The 16,621-nt window shown below is 38.2% G+C and overlaps 1 protein-coding gene across 1 annotated transcript; it reads right to left on the reverse strand.

Moving 5' to 3' along the window:
- Window positions 1-2,024: 2,024 nt before the first annotated feature.
- On the reverse strand, window positions 2,025-14,912 carry PARP9 (poly(ADP-ribose) polymerase family member 9). The gene is made up of 10 exons (XM_042445558.1): window positions 14,784-14,912; window positions 14,061-14,097; window positions 12,410-13,227; window positions 11,241-11,468; window positions 10,938-11,150; window positions 9,566-9,641; window positions 7,921-8,280; window positions 6,055-6,209; window positions 3,709-3,880; window positions 2,025-2,593 (listed from the first exon to the last, which is right to left on the reverse strand). The coding sequence occupies exons 1-10, from the start codon at window positions 14,805-14,807 to the stop codon at window positions 2,256-2,258; spliced, it is 2,421 nt and encodes an 806-aa protein (XP_042301492.1). The 5' UTR covers window positions 14,808-14,912; the 3' UTR covers window positions 2,025-2,255.
- Between the last annotated feature and the right edge of the window lie 1,709 nt (window positions 14,913-16,621).

The raw sequence follows: 16,621 nt of genomic DNA on the forward strand, positions 1-16,621 counted from the left end.
CTATGTTCATTACAATGTCTTGATTCTTTTAAAACACTCTTTAAAATAAGTGTCCTGTCCTTTAAAAAAAAAGAAAATTAGGGCATTCTAGCAAACTGTTTTGGAGCTATACTAATAACACATGGGTCATCAGCTGTATTCCCAAGAGTCTTTTCTGTACAAGATTTCATCTGAACTACCCAGAACCACATTCCTTCCTCTGATATGTGGATCTAGCTAGCCAACTTACTTTTTACTACAGCCCATGTACAGTTTCAGGGAGAAGTAACTCACACAGTGAAGAGCGGATTCTCTGGCTCTACATATGAAAGAAATGAATGTGGCTCTAAAAGCAGATCATATCTGATATGTGTGTCCAGGTAAAGGGAGAAGGGATCCATTATGCATTATGGCAATCCATTTTGCTGTGGTTAATTTGCAGCTGTGTATAGGAAGATGAATCATATCCTAACTTCTCAGAATTCATTGTCTGACCTTTAGGAAGATAACAATAAATAGGCTGAAATACCTATAAATAATCAGTATACCTAGTGCATATAGAGGTCAATGATGTCTGTAGAGTGCTTTGTGTGCACACCACCTGACACAAACAGGAAGAAACAACAAAATGGCTTGAGTTCACCAATTTAGCCGTTTTAAGCAGATTTATCTCTTTCTTTATAACCAGTGCTGAAAAGTAATTTTCTTTAAATGCAATCTCAATATTTACACTGTTACACCTTCCGTAGCTCATTTTTAAAAGCTATATAACTAATACAGGTTGAATTTCCCTCATCTGAAGTGCTAGGGACTAGAAGTGTTTTGGATTTTGGAATATTTACATACATATTGAGATGTCTTATTGATGAAGCCCAAGTCTAAAACACAAAATTCATTTATGTTTCATATACACCTTATACCCATAGCTTCAATATAATTTTATACACTATGTTTTTAATAATTTTGTGCATGAAACAAAGTTTGTATACACTGAACTATTGGAAGCAAAGGTGTCACTGTCTCAGCCACCCACATGGAGAATTTTGAATTTTGGAGTGTTTTGAATTTCTAGATAAGGGAGACTCAACCTGTACATAAATCTCAGGTAGAAAATAGAGGTCAAGCAGCAGACTTTCATTCTAGAAAAATAAATTTGAACTTGATAATCAGATGAAATTCTTTGTTTTTAAAGAAAGGCAGTTTGTTTGTTTTTTACACTGTATTATGATTCTGTGTTGTTAATTAGAACAGTCTGCTCTCTACTCTTGGATTAAATCTCTACTTTTGAGTGCTATTTCCACCCGAATGGTGGGCTAGTAAATAACATATACATCTGTGTCTCATTCCAGCAGTGAAAGTGAATGTAATTTCTTGATATATTTGCACTAAAAATTAACAATCTAATTTCTACCACTTTTAATGGTCAGAGACCATGCAACTATTAAACCAAAAAGTTTGAAGTTTCAATAATTGGCTACAAGTACATAAAATTATATTATTAAAAATTATTCTTTTTTCAAAAAATAGTCATTATATATACCATAGTTGTTGAATTCTCCTTTAGGTAAAGCACATCTGTTGTGCTAAAAAGGCTGTCACATGTTAAAAGGTCATAGACAATATTAAGCATCTAAATCCAAACATTTAATGTTCTGCATGGCAACATAAGAGTGAGCAGTCTTAGCCCAAAATCATGTCTAGATAAAATGGCATAATCATTAGGCTATCTTATTTTAAATATGTAAACCTTGTCAAAGTGGTATCTGGCTATCACACTGAAAATTAATGGTGCATCTGACAGAAATACAGTATTTACTGCAAACTTTAAGTCAACAGAATAAATCAATAGCAATTAATGCAATATGCTATCTCATATATACACACTCTCTCACACACGCACAGTTTTGAGGGATTTTTCATATAAAATCATATTTATAAAAGAAGAGTCTTGGACAACTGTTACTCAAAAACAGTTAAGTTATGTAGAACATTTGCTATTATATCTTTGCATTTAAGAAACCAAATTTATACAGATAGTTTATAAATTGGAATTTTAATTTAAAAGAGTTCATATGATGAATGCAGCAGTTCTGTTTTAAATAAAATGTTACCATGGTTGTTCTTTTATTTTTATTACCGGTGGATAAATTACTTATTAAGCAGTAAGAATTCTTCAAGATTTTAATGAAGCAAGCTTTTCTTCCCACTGCACTGAAGAACTGCCATATGTAATTCAAACCCACCAAATCTACTTTATATTTTTATGAGCCAAAGTCTCAAAGATTCTGGTCTGATATTTCCAAACTGGTCTTCTCTGCTGGATTCCAGAGCAGGGAACAAGTCAACAGATATAATGGCAGAGCTTGTTCCCTATTAAAAATGACAAAGATTTCAGGGTTGTGAATATCATCAACCACACTATCGTAGAGTTTCATACTGCTTGCACTGAGTGAAGGTGGTGCCACATAACTTCGACTGCCCCTTGTATATGAGCCTGTTACAACCTCTGCCTCAAATAAACAGATCAAATGGTCCATTTCACATTTTTCCTTTGTAGTTGCTACCAAACTTCTGGGATTCTTGTTAAAGTAGATGCCAGCTCCATATTTCTGGTCTGGAAGGAACACAGAGAACAAAAAGTATTTTTATAGTAGTACTAGTGGACATTAGCAGTTGACATGCACAGCCACTAGCTGTGGACACCACCTGACATGAGGACCAAGTAATAAATGAGGGCCAAGTAATAAATGCTGGGATTTTTTGAACATTTTACTGTAATCAATATTTGTACATATGGTCAACCATTGGTAGTACCAGCTCTCTTTTTGCTATACCTGAGAGTAAAAAAATCGACATTATTTGCCTTGCATGTATAGGATGATATGATAATTTAAGACCCAGACATTAAGTACTGTTTGGCTTTAGATTTTTAAATACATTTTTTGTTTTAAATCTATATGAATAGACATCTGTGCATCAATAAAGTGGTCAACTTGTGAAAATTATTACTGGTACAGTATTGGTACAGCTGCAGGTTTCCAACAATATTCATGGACTACCATTCAACATAAAGAAAACAAAAATAATTATGACAGATTCTAGACAAATTCAACCTAGACAATCAAGAAGTAGAAGCAATAAAAGAGTTCTCATATCTGGATTCAAACACTGATAGGAAGAGGGACTGAAGCCAGGAAATCAGAAGAAGATTATGAATGGGGAAGGCAACTATGAAAGGACTAGAAAAGATTCTAAAAATGAAATATATACAACTGAACACAAAAGTTAGAATCGGAGAAGCCATTATTTTTCCTATTACCATGTACAAATGCAAGAGCTGAACAGTTAAGAAAGAAGGAAGAAAACTCATTTGCGATATGGTGCTGGAGAAGAGAGCTAAGGATTGCATGGACAGCCAAAAAGACAAACAATAGAGTCTTTGAACAGATCAAACTGGAAATCTCCCTGGAATCCAAGATGACAAAATTGGGCTGTTGTACTTCAGACACATCATGAGAAGGCATAAATCACTGGAAAAAAACATTAATGCTAGGAAAGGTGGAGGGAAGTAGAAAGAGAGGAAGGTCACATGCTAGATGGATAGATGGGTATGACTGCAGGAACTAAGCAGAACAGTAGAGAACAGGGAGTTTTGGAGATGTTTCATCTACAAGGTTGCCGTGGGCCAAGAATGACGCAAGGGCAGTTAACAACAAATGCTGTATTTACCTTGTGAAGAGTATGTTTTCTGAAATCCAGTTTTACACACTAGACTACAGTACTGAGCTGGCACACAATGATATAATCTATGGCAAACTGGCATTCCAGTATTTTTTCCCTCTGTTTTTCTTTTAATCCTTTGGAAGGCAGATTCTAATAGAGGATTACATATTTTCTCTATCTGAAATAAAAATGAAATAAAAAGCTGTGTCCAATTTAGAAACAGTTACAATGAAAATATAAGCTGTTACAGCTCTACATTTAAATTTAAATGCCTTGTGGAACTTGGTTTTTCTCATTAAATTTGAAAATCTTTTATTCTCAAAAAGAAAACCAGAGCTCCATTTCACTACATTAAGCAAACAATTGGATATAGTGGTAGCAATGTTTGTTTAGGGATAAGGAAGACCCTGGTTCAAACTATTCAGTCAACCTCTTCTATGACCTTGTCTCAGTCACTATGTATTTGCAGGGCTGTTGCAAAGATAAAATGGGTTGTGGGAAATATACAGCCTTGTTCAAAATTTGGAAGGCCACATAATTGGGCTATAAATGGCACTAACCTGCCTTATCTGGTATTAAGGTAGTATTAGTGACATGCAACTTTGAGATGTTAAAATACAATGCCCACTCACCCTATGAACTGATCATAAACCAACATGCTAAGCCATGTGAGGGAGTTTTTTATTTTATGTTTTGAAGAGCAGGCCATATTAAACTGAAACCATCAGATCACCATTTGTAATCTAGCTCCAATAAACATCATAAAGTTAACAAGAGTTCCAGACCATGCATCATTCTGCACTGAGCTGTGGTCTCCAATCCATGTTGGGGATTTCACTGCAATTTTTAAAATTCAGTAGACACATCACAAATCACTGGTCCCTGTATTCCCATGAGTAAAAATGTGCTCACAGGAGCACAACTGTCATCTCCCACTTCCCCCCTCTAGCCCGTGCCGCAGAGGGACGGGGGACCATCTGAAACAGTTTGGGAAATTATGCTAGAGGCTCAAAAAAAAAGAGGGGAATTGCCAAAAAATTCATCTATCAACGGGAGCCTCTGCTGGATCATAGTCCTTTCCATGAATGGAAAGAGTTTTCTTATCTGTGCAAGGCCAGCTCAGGACCTTTATTGAATAAAAACTTTAGCTTTATAGGAGTAAAACACATGAGCCAAATAAAGCGTTTCATACTGCTTTGAAAACAGGGCATTTAGATGACACACGCCTCCAAAGCAGGTGGAAACCAGATTGAAACTGTGGTCCGGGGCTAAAAACGGGAGCAAAAAGAATCCTAAAAATATGCACTTTTGTGCCTGCATATAAACTCTCCAACGCTAGAGCAGTTCAAAAGGAGTGCTCCATCCTAATCCTAAAGGTGCATATAAATACACTGATGCAAGTGCATATTAAAAAAGGACAGAGCTGTTATACCCAAGCGGACAGAGCGGCAATAGAAAAAAGTGAAAGTGTGATATCTCCAATGGATGTAATTACCATATAAACAAACCAGACAGTCCAAGGGGGGCATGGGGTGAATGGGGGCTGAAGGGGGCATGTGGGAGGGGGTCTCCATGATGGTGCTTTTCCAGTATTTTACAGGGTACACCAATGCTCCAATGCCCTGAACCAGTGGAGGATCACACGTGCGACGGTGTAGCCATTCAAAGAGGCAGCCATCCAATGAGATAGCATCTTGGCAGCAGGCAGTTGCCGTCGGTGTGTTTGTGCAACTGCCTACTACCTAAGTGCCAACCCACTGGATCTAGATAATCAAAACTGCAAGATGAAGTGGGCATTGACAGGTTGCTATCGCTCCATTTTTTAACATAGCTGATACTAAGTGGCAGAACAGATAGGCAAGAAAAAGTGGCTCGAGCCTGCTTTTTCCAAAAGCGTTTTGAAATCCCACTGTCCACATCAGCTGCTCCCAAGGTGGCCTGAATGTGCATGGCCTGATCACACAGCACAGCATCAAGCCGCACCGCTGGGTAATATTTTGGTCTCCTCCCCACCATCCATGTACATCATCAGTCAAGCCATATGCAGCTGAGCCACCTTAGGGAGCAACCGATGCAAGACAGCAGGGTTTCAAACCGCTTTCAGGAAAAAGCAGAATCAAACTGTTTTTTCCTGCCTGTCTGTTCCGCCCCATAGTGTCAGGTATGCACAGAAAAGGAGAGGGATAGCAACCTGTCAATGCCCATTCCAGCTTGCAGTTTTGATTATCTAGATTCAGTGGGTCAGTAAAAACCTGTCGACATACAAAATGACCTTGACTTCCTAAATTCTTGTTCATTTCACATGTCTCAGTACATCCTTCCAAATTATTTTGCCACTGATGATATTCTTACCTTGAGAACCCTCAGGCCAGCTTTTTCAAGTTGCCTTTCCTTATCCTTGAATTCTTGAAGATATGACTCTATCGGAGTGACTTGGTAACAATATTTATTTGTCATCTCTGCATGCCCTTCTTGATGCGGGTATGCATCAAGATGCCCTGATGCTCCTAGATGTAGGTAATAAGGTAATAAAAATTAGACTTCTAGATTAGAAAAGTGGCTAAATTTCTTGGAGAAGTATACTGCCTCTCTTCCTCTTGGCTTAATAAAAAGGAGAAAACTACTTCCTGAAATACAGAATAAGTGCTTTCAGAATAAGTGTTTTTCTTCCATAAAGGTCTCTTACTAGACCTTTACAGAACAGTCTACAAGGACTGGTAGAATAGCAATGTTTTCTTAGAGGTAACACCTGCAAGGATAAGAATCATTAAATCACTGCCCATTTGTGGACACTCCTTCAGATCCTAACTTATGCTTTTAGAAGATGCCCTGAAATCAATGACTTTAATTACTCAGAACAAACATCAGTCTTACTGATTTCAATAGGCCTAAACTAAGCACAGTTAAGATCTAACCCACTAAGATTAATATGAGATTAGCAGAAGAATTAAAACATAGAACATTAAAACGTATAAAACATGGTTTCAGATAGGATTTTAATTAAAAGAAGTTGCCTTATGTGAAAGTATATTTAATCACTGCAGTGTTGTGATAAATGTATCTATGTACCTCTCATTGCAAGATAAGCCTCATTCAGGTGTTCTCTACCCTGGAACAATAACCATGCAAGGAGGGGAAAATTATTCCATTGGCCTCCATATAAGGAGAGTAACAGTCTGAAGAGGAAGGACTGCTATCCATGGAGGCTCTCTCCATGATTTCAAAATTGCACGGAGAGCCTCCGCTGATAGTGGAGACTTTCCTGTTCTCACCATCACCTCTGCAAGTAGAATCGGACAGAACTAGTGACAGAAGGGGTGAAATTATAACCCTCTCTGGCATGTTTATTAACAGATATGGAACTCATGAATAGACCTATAATTATACAGATTTCTGTATTATGAGAATATTCCAAAACTACCATATATACTCAGCTATAAGTCGACCTCTTGTATAACTGAGAGCAGGTTTCGGGGCCAAAATTATGTTTTTTACCAAGGGTAAAACTTAGGGGCATGTAACACAGCATCTAAAGGATGGAGCAAAGGAAAACAATGCCAAAAAACTTACAAAATTCCAGCAGGCATAACTGTTTCTGCTCACCCTAAAGACTGGAAGGATGAGAGAGCAGAGGGGAATCACTGCTTCCATGACAGATTATGCTCTTGCCTTTCATCAGGGAATGGTTCCTTTTTTAAAAAATAAGAATTAAATTACAGTACTTACCTTGACCCGTGGAGAAACCGACTCAGGCAATGTACCTCTAATCATCCCTATTTTTTGTTTAAGAGGAAAATCTCTCTGACATGGGTCCATATTAATTCCTATAGTTTTGATTAATTCTTTTTTAAGTCATAAGAATTATTTTTACATTTGATTTTTTTAACATTAGCTGCTCTGTAGATTTTTTAGAATGGAAAAGCAGAATACAAATTTAAATGAATAGCATGTTTAGGCAGTGGACTTAATCACTGGACAACTCTTAGGGAGGTACAGAAAACTAAATGAGGGAAGAGATGGTCTGAATTGTGACAAAGCACCACTTGGTTTTCAAATCTGCCACAGCGACTTGTCCTCATGTCTCCAAACTCTACTTCATAAGGGCTAGAATTCTGCTCACTCAAGTGCAAAAAAAGCTCACTGAAATGGAGATTCAGACTAAGTCAAATTCTATTCATCTGTGTTATAAATGTCCTGTGCTTACACAGCCCCACGTACCATCTGTTGTCAAGGGTTCTTGTTTGGCTGTAGTCTGCAGCATGAACTCTATGGCAAATGTTGCATCAATCACGGCTCGGGGGGAACCTTCAATCTCTAGGGCTGCCCCCTTTTCTGTCAAGCTCTCCTGTATGGCTATACCGAAATGCTTCTGGAGATGAGAAAGCTCAACAGGCTGACCATTTCCAAGGTTTAGAATATTAGAATTTCTTATGATAATCCGGTGTGTTTCTTCAATTTGTATGATGTTCTTGAGCCACAATGCTGCTTCCTCCAGACTTTCACAACTGTGTCCAATCAGTTCCACAGATGGCCCATTTCTTTCACAACCCGCATTGGCCTGTATGTTGGTCTGCATCTCTAAAAAATGTTTGGTTAATATATTATTTCATTTACTATATTAGTCACATGATAATTGTTTCAGTTGCTGTGGTTTAACAATTATTGTTTTTGTTGTGTCCCTTCAAGTTGTTTCCGACTTAAGGCAATCCTCACAGGGTTTTCTTGCCAAGACTTGTTCAGAGGAGGTCCACCATGGCCTCCACCTAAGGCTGAGAGCATGTGATTTGTCCAAAGTCACCCAGGGGGTTTCATGGCCAAGCCAAAAATCCAACCCAGGTCTCGAGAGTTGTAGTCCAACACTTAAACTACAACATAGTTTGACTCTCAGCCATTATTATTACCAGTCAGTAATATTCTACATAGGCTACTTAGTCACCTCTGTGTAAATAAGTTATGTCTTTTTGCCAAACCCCAGCTCCCAGCTCATGTTAAGAAGAACAGTCAAATCACATAAAGGAGGTCCATTCTGCTTCCAGTTGGAACACAAGGAGGAAAATGTTTCGCCACCACTGATGCATGAAATGCAACAAGAACTTGCAACAGGGGCCCTCTTCTGATTGTCATAGCCTTGTTTCTTAGCAGAAGAGAACTGGAAACCTCCTCCTCCTTGCACCGCAATCAGAAGCCAAACAGAACCTCCTTTGCCTGATCCAGCTGCTGGTTCTTAAGGTGGGCTGAAGTAGTATTATGTAGTCTTACAGTAAGACAACATAGTAACTGTACAGTATAAATCCATAACTGCAATACTGAATCCCACCCCTTACACATTATATTCTGTATGTTCATTGTCTGGATGAATATCTATTGCTTTTCACTATCTTTCTGTCACTTCAATGTTTTTTTTAAATTTCCTTTTATTTTTGGTATGGTTCCGATCCAGTCACTCTCTATAAGCAGACCCTCTCTGGGTTTCATGCTGCCAGCCATGGGCAAATTTTTGGATGGAGTGTTAGGTCAAGAGAATAGTCCTCTACACTATGTCCAAAAAGGGACTTAAGTGCATATAATCTACATTACGTATATGTAAGTTACTAATAGGATATCAGTCAGTGCCTCCCATAAACACCATCCATTTTCCCTTTTCTCAATCCAGACCAATTCAAGTTTAAGATTTCTCCTCAAAATCTAGCATCATACACATTTCCTTTAGTTTGGGTCTACCTGCATTAATGTATTAATAAAAGGACAAAACTAGGTTTACATGATTTTTGTAACAGTCTCAGTACATAATCCTATTTTGCTCAAATATTTACTTTAAAAAAAACATTCCCATCTGTTTGACCCCATCCTATTTATTTATTACCCATGAGATCCATATCACTGCAGTCCATGTTTTCTTCCAGTTTGTTTTTGACTGACATCAGCTTGGTACAGAAAGCCTTCAAAAAGAGTGAGATAATAAAGGACTAATATAACATGGATGCTTTGGAAAGTGGCAATTATTTGTAAAAACAAGCACCACTTACAGACAGCATCCAATATGATACATATTCCTAAAAGTGTTAAGTCAAAAAGTATATTATAGAGAAGCAGTACTGTTAATTTCCATATCTGAAAATAAAAATAAAAGATTGCCATATAAAGATCTTATAGTATTCCTGATCAGTTTTGCAAGACTAGAAATACTGAAATCATGAAAAATGTTAGAGGATTTTTCACTACACAAATGGACAAATAAGAGTGTGGTCTATCAGAAAAGCTAACATACAAAATGAGATTAGAAAGAGGAGAAATTAGAAAGGATAAATTTGGAAGCCCTTTATTACTTATGCTAATCATATGAACTCTGGATTTAACTCAACATCTGATCAAACTTTATTCTTGAAAAGTGTATTTCAAATATTATGAACAATATAGAAGCTATTTATCAATACACTAACAATAAATTAGGGAGTCACACATATTTCAGATAATTAACAGATCTAGGATGGAAGGAAAGGGAACAGGGAATTTAATAATTTATTTATAAGTTAATATTTGTAATGGAAAAATTACACATTTTAATGCTATATCCAGTATAAATTGGAAATTCAGTTGGCAATGCAAACATCTTTACTGAACTCTTCAGTTACTCTCATCTCAAAGGTTGTGTTTTATTTCTCCAGACATCTTACTTTGAGTGACTGACTTCAACTTACGTACTGAAGCCTAAGTTCCAAAACAGATTCAGGATTACATCATCATAACGGAAGAGTCCTCCATCTCATGATAGATTTATTATGTATCCTGTTGCTGAAAAATATTCCAACCCTTGCAGTTTTGGGGCCAAAGCTAAACATGATTGCATCAATTTAGGAAAAAATTAGGAAATTTAAGGAGAAAGTACATAAATTACTACTTCTCTTCAGCATCCAAGAACATTTGTTCTTTTCTACTACAGAAAGCAAAACCCAGTGCCTTTGTGCAATGCTGTTTTACAGTATTTCAGATATAAAATTACAGGAGATGACCAACCAATAAAAACCCAACAATAAGTAAGGCTAAGCAACGTTGATATTTCCACCTTAAACTGACCAGTTTGCTTACCACAAAGGAAGTGATAGGGATGAAGAGTTTGTAACAAGAGACTAGAAAGTCATTAATTACACAACATATGTATGTGTTTGAAATAAATACATAACCATGGCAATTATTTACAGTTCTTTGCAGCTTGCAGCTAACGTTCATTATCTTACCAAATAAACATCATTGTCATCTGGAGGAATTACAATATACACTTCTGGCTTTTTGCCAGGATGCTCCTCTGCAAAGTGTATGACTTCTTCCACCATAATCTCTGCCACATCATCCTTCGGTAAATTTAACTCTTCAATCCCCAGGGGAGGAAAAGAAACAGACGGAAACTCCTGAGTCTTGAAAAGACTTTTAGAGATGGCTGTTTTTAGCGCCTGTTAGAGAAAAGGTAAAGTTACACAGGCTGCATTTTCTTCACATTCAAAAGATTTAAGAAGTAGAAAGTGAATGGATGAAGACATCACCTCCTGTGCATTGTCTTTACTGGAAGATGGCCATATCACATGGAGTACAAGAAGCTCACAGTCATTATTGTATCCTGCAGTGTATATGAGTTTGGGACTCTCCGATGGATGTTTATGTAATTCTGCAAGGAGCGTCTCTTTCATTGCTGTATTGGCTTTCCCCCATATTGTTCCTGTTCCTTGTGAGTGGTCATCTTGTAGAACCACAGAGTTAATAATAACAGTACCCTGGAAGAGAATAAGGACCAGTCTGATACTATTTCATAACATCATTGCATGATTTCTACATACAGTACTAGATGAGCATTCAAAATGCCCTTCTGATATGGCCCACAGCTTATAAATGAATGTAGGAGTCACAGTTTGTTCATCCTTCTGCCTGGCTACATAAAATATCACTGGCATACTACGATATCCACACAATAATATGCAGTATCTTAAAAGAAATTTATCTTTTCAGCAAAAGAAAGGGGCAGAGGGAAGAACCCACCCATTCATGTAATAACATATTTAAAGAACCACCCCCCTGCACCCAGAAGGTAGAAGCTGCTTTGGAACAGGAGTGTACATGAACTGTAGGAATCTACCTTCCTTTCAAAGTATCTCATACTATGTCCTACACTAGGATTGGGGAAGTCTCTGGGGTTTCCAAGAGGACAGTTGCACCTTCCCCATTACATCATCATTTGATGGTTTTCCAGATTTTGTATGGACCTTTTCACTTTCAGTAAGGGTTGGAATGCTTCTCCTAAGCAGCTCAGTAATACAGCAGTAGGAGTTTTATTTTATATTTTGGTCCCACCTGTTTGCCTTTGAACCTGTCCAATACAGAAATGCCCCCCCCCTCCAAACTCTCTAGACTCGAATTAGACTTTTGTATTGGAAGACGTTGCTCTATAAATTGCACCACACTGGGGTGCTCATCTGGAACCCACAAATACTTAAAAACCCAAGCAATATAGAAAGCTGCCAACACCCTCACACTTGCAGAAACAACCTGGGAACAGAACTGTTTTGGACTAGAACTCCCAGAATCCCCCAGCTTGAGGACTGTGAGAACTGTAATCCACACAGTCACTTTTCCAAAAGGCAATTGTGCCAGCATCCCCACCCACAACAGCTCACATATTTTGGCCCATCATACTGGCTAGAAGTTCGAACAAACTTACTTTCTGTCTTTCTATCATCCCTTTCTTGATTTGAAGGCAGATGTCATGGACTGTGAGAGACTCCACTGTCCCATTCAGAGACACAATGTCATTGGCACCTAGCAACTCATCACAAACTCTTCTCATTATTTCAACTGTGGCCTCATCAATGTTCACAAGATGGATTTCTTGTAAGTAGCCAAACAAAGGAGCTAGCTGGATAAAATTCTTTATAGTCTGTACAATCACCTGAGCACACAAGTCTTGTGGGAAATTGAAGATCCCTGAGCTCAATGCAGGAATGGCCACAGACTTGATGTTATTTTCTGGAGCATTTACATATTTCAGAATGTTGATAATGGCTGCTTCAAGCTTGAGGCAACATTCCTCTCTCTGGCCTTCAGACCATCGTGGACCAACTGCATGGATGATTTGCTTACAATGGAGTCTTCCACCACTTGTGACAGCAATCTGGCCAGCACTGAGTGGTCCATTCTTCTCAATGAAATGCTTGCACTGCTCTTCAATTTCTGGCCCTCCAGCTTTCAGGACTGCAAATGCAAGGCCTCCAAAATGGTGCAAGTACTCATTGGCTGCATTCACCAAAGCATCAGCCTCATGTCTTGTTAGGTCATCTACCCAAACAGAAACTTCAACTCCTTCTTTCAGCCTTTTCTTGTATACTTCGATGGGATTCCTTACAGTCTTAAGGATAGCAATGCAAGCAAATTTCTTCTGAAGCAGACTGCATAAATAGTTTTCTCGTCTCTTTAGAATGGCATAAACATTGTTACTGATGGGAACTGATAATATTTCCTCATCCATGGGCATCCTCTTTTCTAGGATCAATAAAAACAAAGTAAATATTTTGTGGTTGTGACCAGAAAAGGAGGAAGGCATCTTCAATGGTATTATTATTATTATTATTATTATTATGCTTAGATTTGCACAGTACTCAAATTTTTTACCTTTGGGAACAATCTTTACATCTACATGAGGACATCACATACCCCCTACTCCACATAATATGTTAATACAAATATTTTGTTTATTTAGTGTGAGTATTTTCATTTGCACATTCATGTATATTCATATCTTTAAATTTTATAAAGAAATAACATTGTTCAAATTAGAACAGTTTATTTAAGTAAATTCAGTATTTAACTCATGTGTAAATTTTATACATAAAAAAGGTTTGGGAAGAGGAGGAGGAGGAAGAGGGATCAGGGCCTCCAAGTCTCGTGTTCCAATCCAAATTATTTGGAGGGCCAAAAGTTCCCCCCTCCTGGTTTATGTAATAGGGCTAATAGCCCCAAGACTAAAAATTGCCATGCTGCCAAATAACTGTTTAAGCTGAACTATACACATGCCAGTACTTGCACCACATTTCACACAAATGAAAAAAGGAATATTGGCCATACAAGTGAATGGGGAACTATAGATATGAACCAGTCCTGCATTACATATGATAGTGCAGCCAGGCACAGTTCAGGCATGTAGAAGGAACCAGATTGCTGGCAGAATATTTTCTGAAAGCAAGATGAAAAATCCCAGGAGGGAGGTTAGATTGCTCTGTTCTTAGATCATTTTATGATGCTTCTGTTAAACAGAAAGTGATGAGTAAAACCTTAATTACTGATCTAAAACTAAAAGTATCAAGTGGATTATCTACCTGCATGCTTATGCTGAGTAGTCTCAAAACTGGAAGTCTGTGAAAATAATGTAAACAGATGTTTTAAAACATTTTAAAACCAAGAGCTTGAGACTGTTATGTAGGGTTCCTTGAAAGCACATTTTGTTAAGCTCAGCAAAGCTAACTCCTATAACAAGCAAACATGCATCACACTGCAGTAAATTAATGACAAAACATATGACATTTTTGACCACGTGTATCCTTACATGTTCTTGAGCACATCACTAATGTACTTGTTATATTTGGTAAGCATATCTATCTATCTATCTATCTATCTATCTATCTATCTATCTATCATCTTCTCAGCTAACTTTCAATAATGTTGTCTTCTTCCCAATCTGTTTACGTTATCAAAGACCAAAATTCAGGATGAACAAACTGTAAAAACACCTTTAGTTTGCACACATTTTAAATAAACCAAAGAAATAATAAATAATATAAATAATACTGTTTTTAAGAGGGCAATAAGATATTGTTCAAGTATGTAGCAGCAATATATACAATACAAACTTTTAAATTTAAAGTCCCAAACCCCGAGTATTCTCCAGTTTCTAATCAAATTCTAGTGCTGAATCTAATACTGAATGAGTTGTAAGGTATTTGGTGTTTTGTATTTGAAGTTTGTGGAACTGACATTTTCAGGGTGACCAAATGTCCTAACCACAAAGGAAGACAAGGCATCTTTTCTTTCTGTCCGCCTACCAGCAGTTTCATCATGTTCCCCATCTTGAATCCCTTCTTCTGCCTCGTCCCCTCTTAGACGGTGCTTCTTTTCTCCTCCATTGTCCACTTGCCTGGCTGAGTTGTAAGAAGCTGCCTCCTGGACCACAGAGTCACCCCATTCAGAATCCTCTTGTCCAGTTTCTATGGAGACCCCAGATGCAACCTAGGCACCATTGTCAAGTTACTTCCCTGCTCACAATCTTCTTGCCATTTTAAAGCAAGACTAGGGGCCACACAGGCTCTCAGGCTACAACTCACATCATATCTACTCGGGAAGGGGGGGGGCAATATGAGAAACAATGGGAGTTGTAGTTCAATATCACCCAACTGGTGCTGGCTTGTTGTGTGCCTACAAGTCATTTCCGACTTATAGGAACCCTAAAGCAAACTTATCCGGGGCTTTTCTTGGGCTCAGCTCCATCCACACTGCAGAAATAATCCAGGTTGACACCACTTGAACTGTCCTGGCTCAATGCTATGGAATTATGGGATTTGTAATTTTGTGAGATATTTAGCCTTCTCTGTCAGAGAGCTCTGGTGCCACCACAAATTACAAACCCGAGGACTCTATAGCATTGAGCCATGGTAGATAAAGTGGTGTCAAACTGGATTATTTCTGCCTTGCAGGTGCACCCTGAGAGTATGCGACTCACCCAAGGTCATCCAGGGAGTTTCTATGGCTGAGCGGGGAACTGACCCTTTATAGTCCAACGCTCAAACTGCTACACAACTCTGGCTCTCCTGGCACTGGTTTCTGGAAAGTTTCCAGGAAAGAAACAGTTCTAGATAATGGGCACAAATATGGTGCCAGTTCCTAGTGCATGGCAGAGGTGGCAGGGGAGCTGCTGGTCCCCTACATCAGATGGTTTTAAGAAAAACTTCACTAGGCCCTGTCATGGCAAAACTTATAGCAATCCCTCAAGACTCACCTTGTTTACCTTTGACTACAACAGAGATAGGGCTCTGTCCTTTGGTTCTGTGTGGTTTTCACTGTTAATTTTAATTGTTGTTTGTTGCTGTGTGCCTTCAAGTCATTTCCAGTTTATGGTGACCCTAAGGCGACCTTGTCATGGGGTTTTCTTGGCAAGATTTGTTCAGATGAGGTTTGCCCTTGCGTTCCCCTGAGGCTGAGAGAGTGTGACTTGCCCAAGACCACCCAGTGGGTTCCATGGCCGAGCTCGGAATTGGACCCTGGTCTCCAGAGTCACAGTTCAGCAATCAAATCACTGTACCATGCTGGCTTTTAATTTCAATTACATTATTTTTTGTTCATTATTATTCTTACCTTTTTACTGGTTTATGGTTTTCCATTTGTTGTATGAGGCCCGAGGGGTTAGTTATGACAACACTTTTAAATACATTCAAAATAAGATTACAATATTTGGAGAATATTACATCCATTCCTAAAAGAGCTTCCTGTCTGAATTCAAGGTAGTAGTGGTGAGACTGAAAGCCCTAAATGGATTGAGATCCTACTACTTTAAGGAGAATGGATATTCTGCTGGAGAGTACATCTTCCATGTGCCACTAGTGGGAGTATGGATCCATCATGCCTAGAACATGGGAAAGCATCTTCTCTACTTTGTCTCCCCATTTATGGAATGTCCTGACCCATGAAAGAATAAAAGGCATGTTTATCAAATCTGCAGATGACACTAAATTAGGAGGAGGAGCTAATATCCCATAGGGCCAAATGTATTTCCATTGAAATGATATCTATGTGAGAACAATATACACTGGGCCCTTGGTATCTGCTGGGGTTGTTTCCAGGACTATATGGATACCAAAAATCTGTGGATGCTCAAGTCCTATTAAAT

The sequence above is a fragment of the Sceloporus undulatus genome, chromosome 1, assembly GCF_019175285.1.
Source record: "Sceloporus undulatus isolate JIND9_A2432 ecotype Alabama chromosome 1, SceUnd_v1.1, whole genome shotgun sequence".
Taxonomy (NCBI): domain Eukaryota; kingdom Metazoa; phylum Chordata; class Lepidosauria; order Squamata; family Phrynosomatidae; genus Sceloporus; species Sceloporus undulatus.

What these genes read in the sequence shown, in the direction of transcription:
- PARP9 (XM_042445558.1), bottom strand. Translation starts at nt 14,807, where the DNA reads ATGGGGAACATGATGAAACTGCTG. An exon ending in GGAACATGATGAAACTGCTG is followed by an intron (nt 14,098 to 14,783) that starts GTAGGCGGACAG and finishes TTATTTTCACAG; the next exon opens with ACTTCCAGTTTTGAGACTAC. An exon ending in AGAACCCTTGACAACAGATG is followed by an intron (nt 6,210 to 7,920) that starts GTACGTGGGGCT and finishes ACCTACATCTAG; the next exon opens with GAGCATCAGGGCATCTTGAT.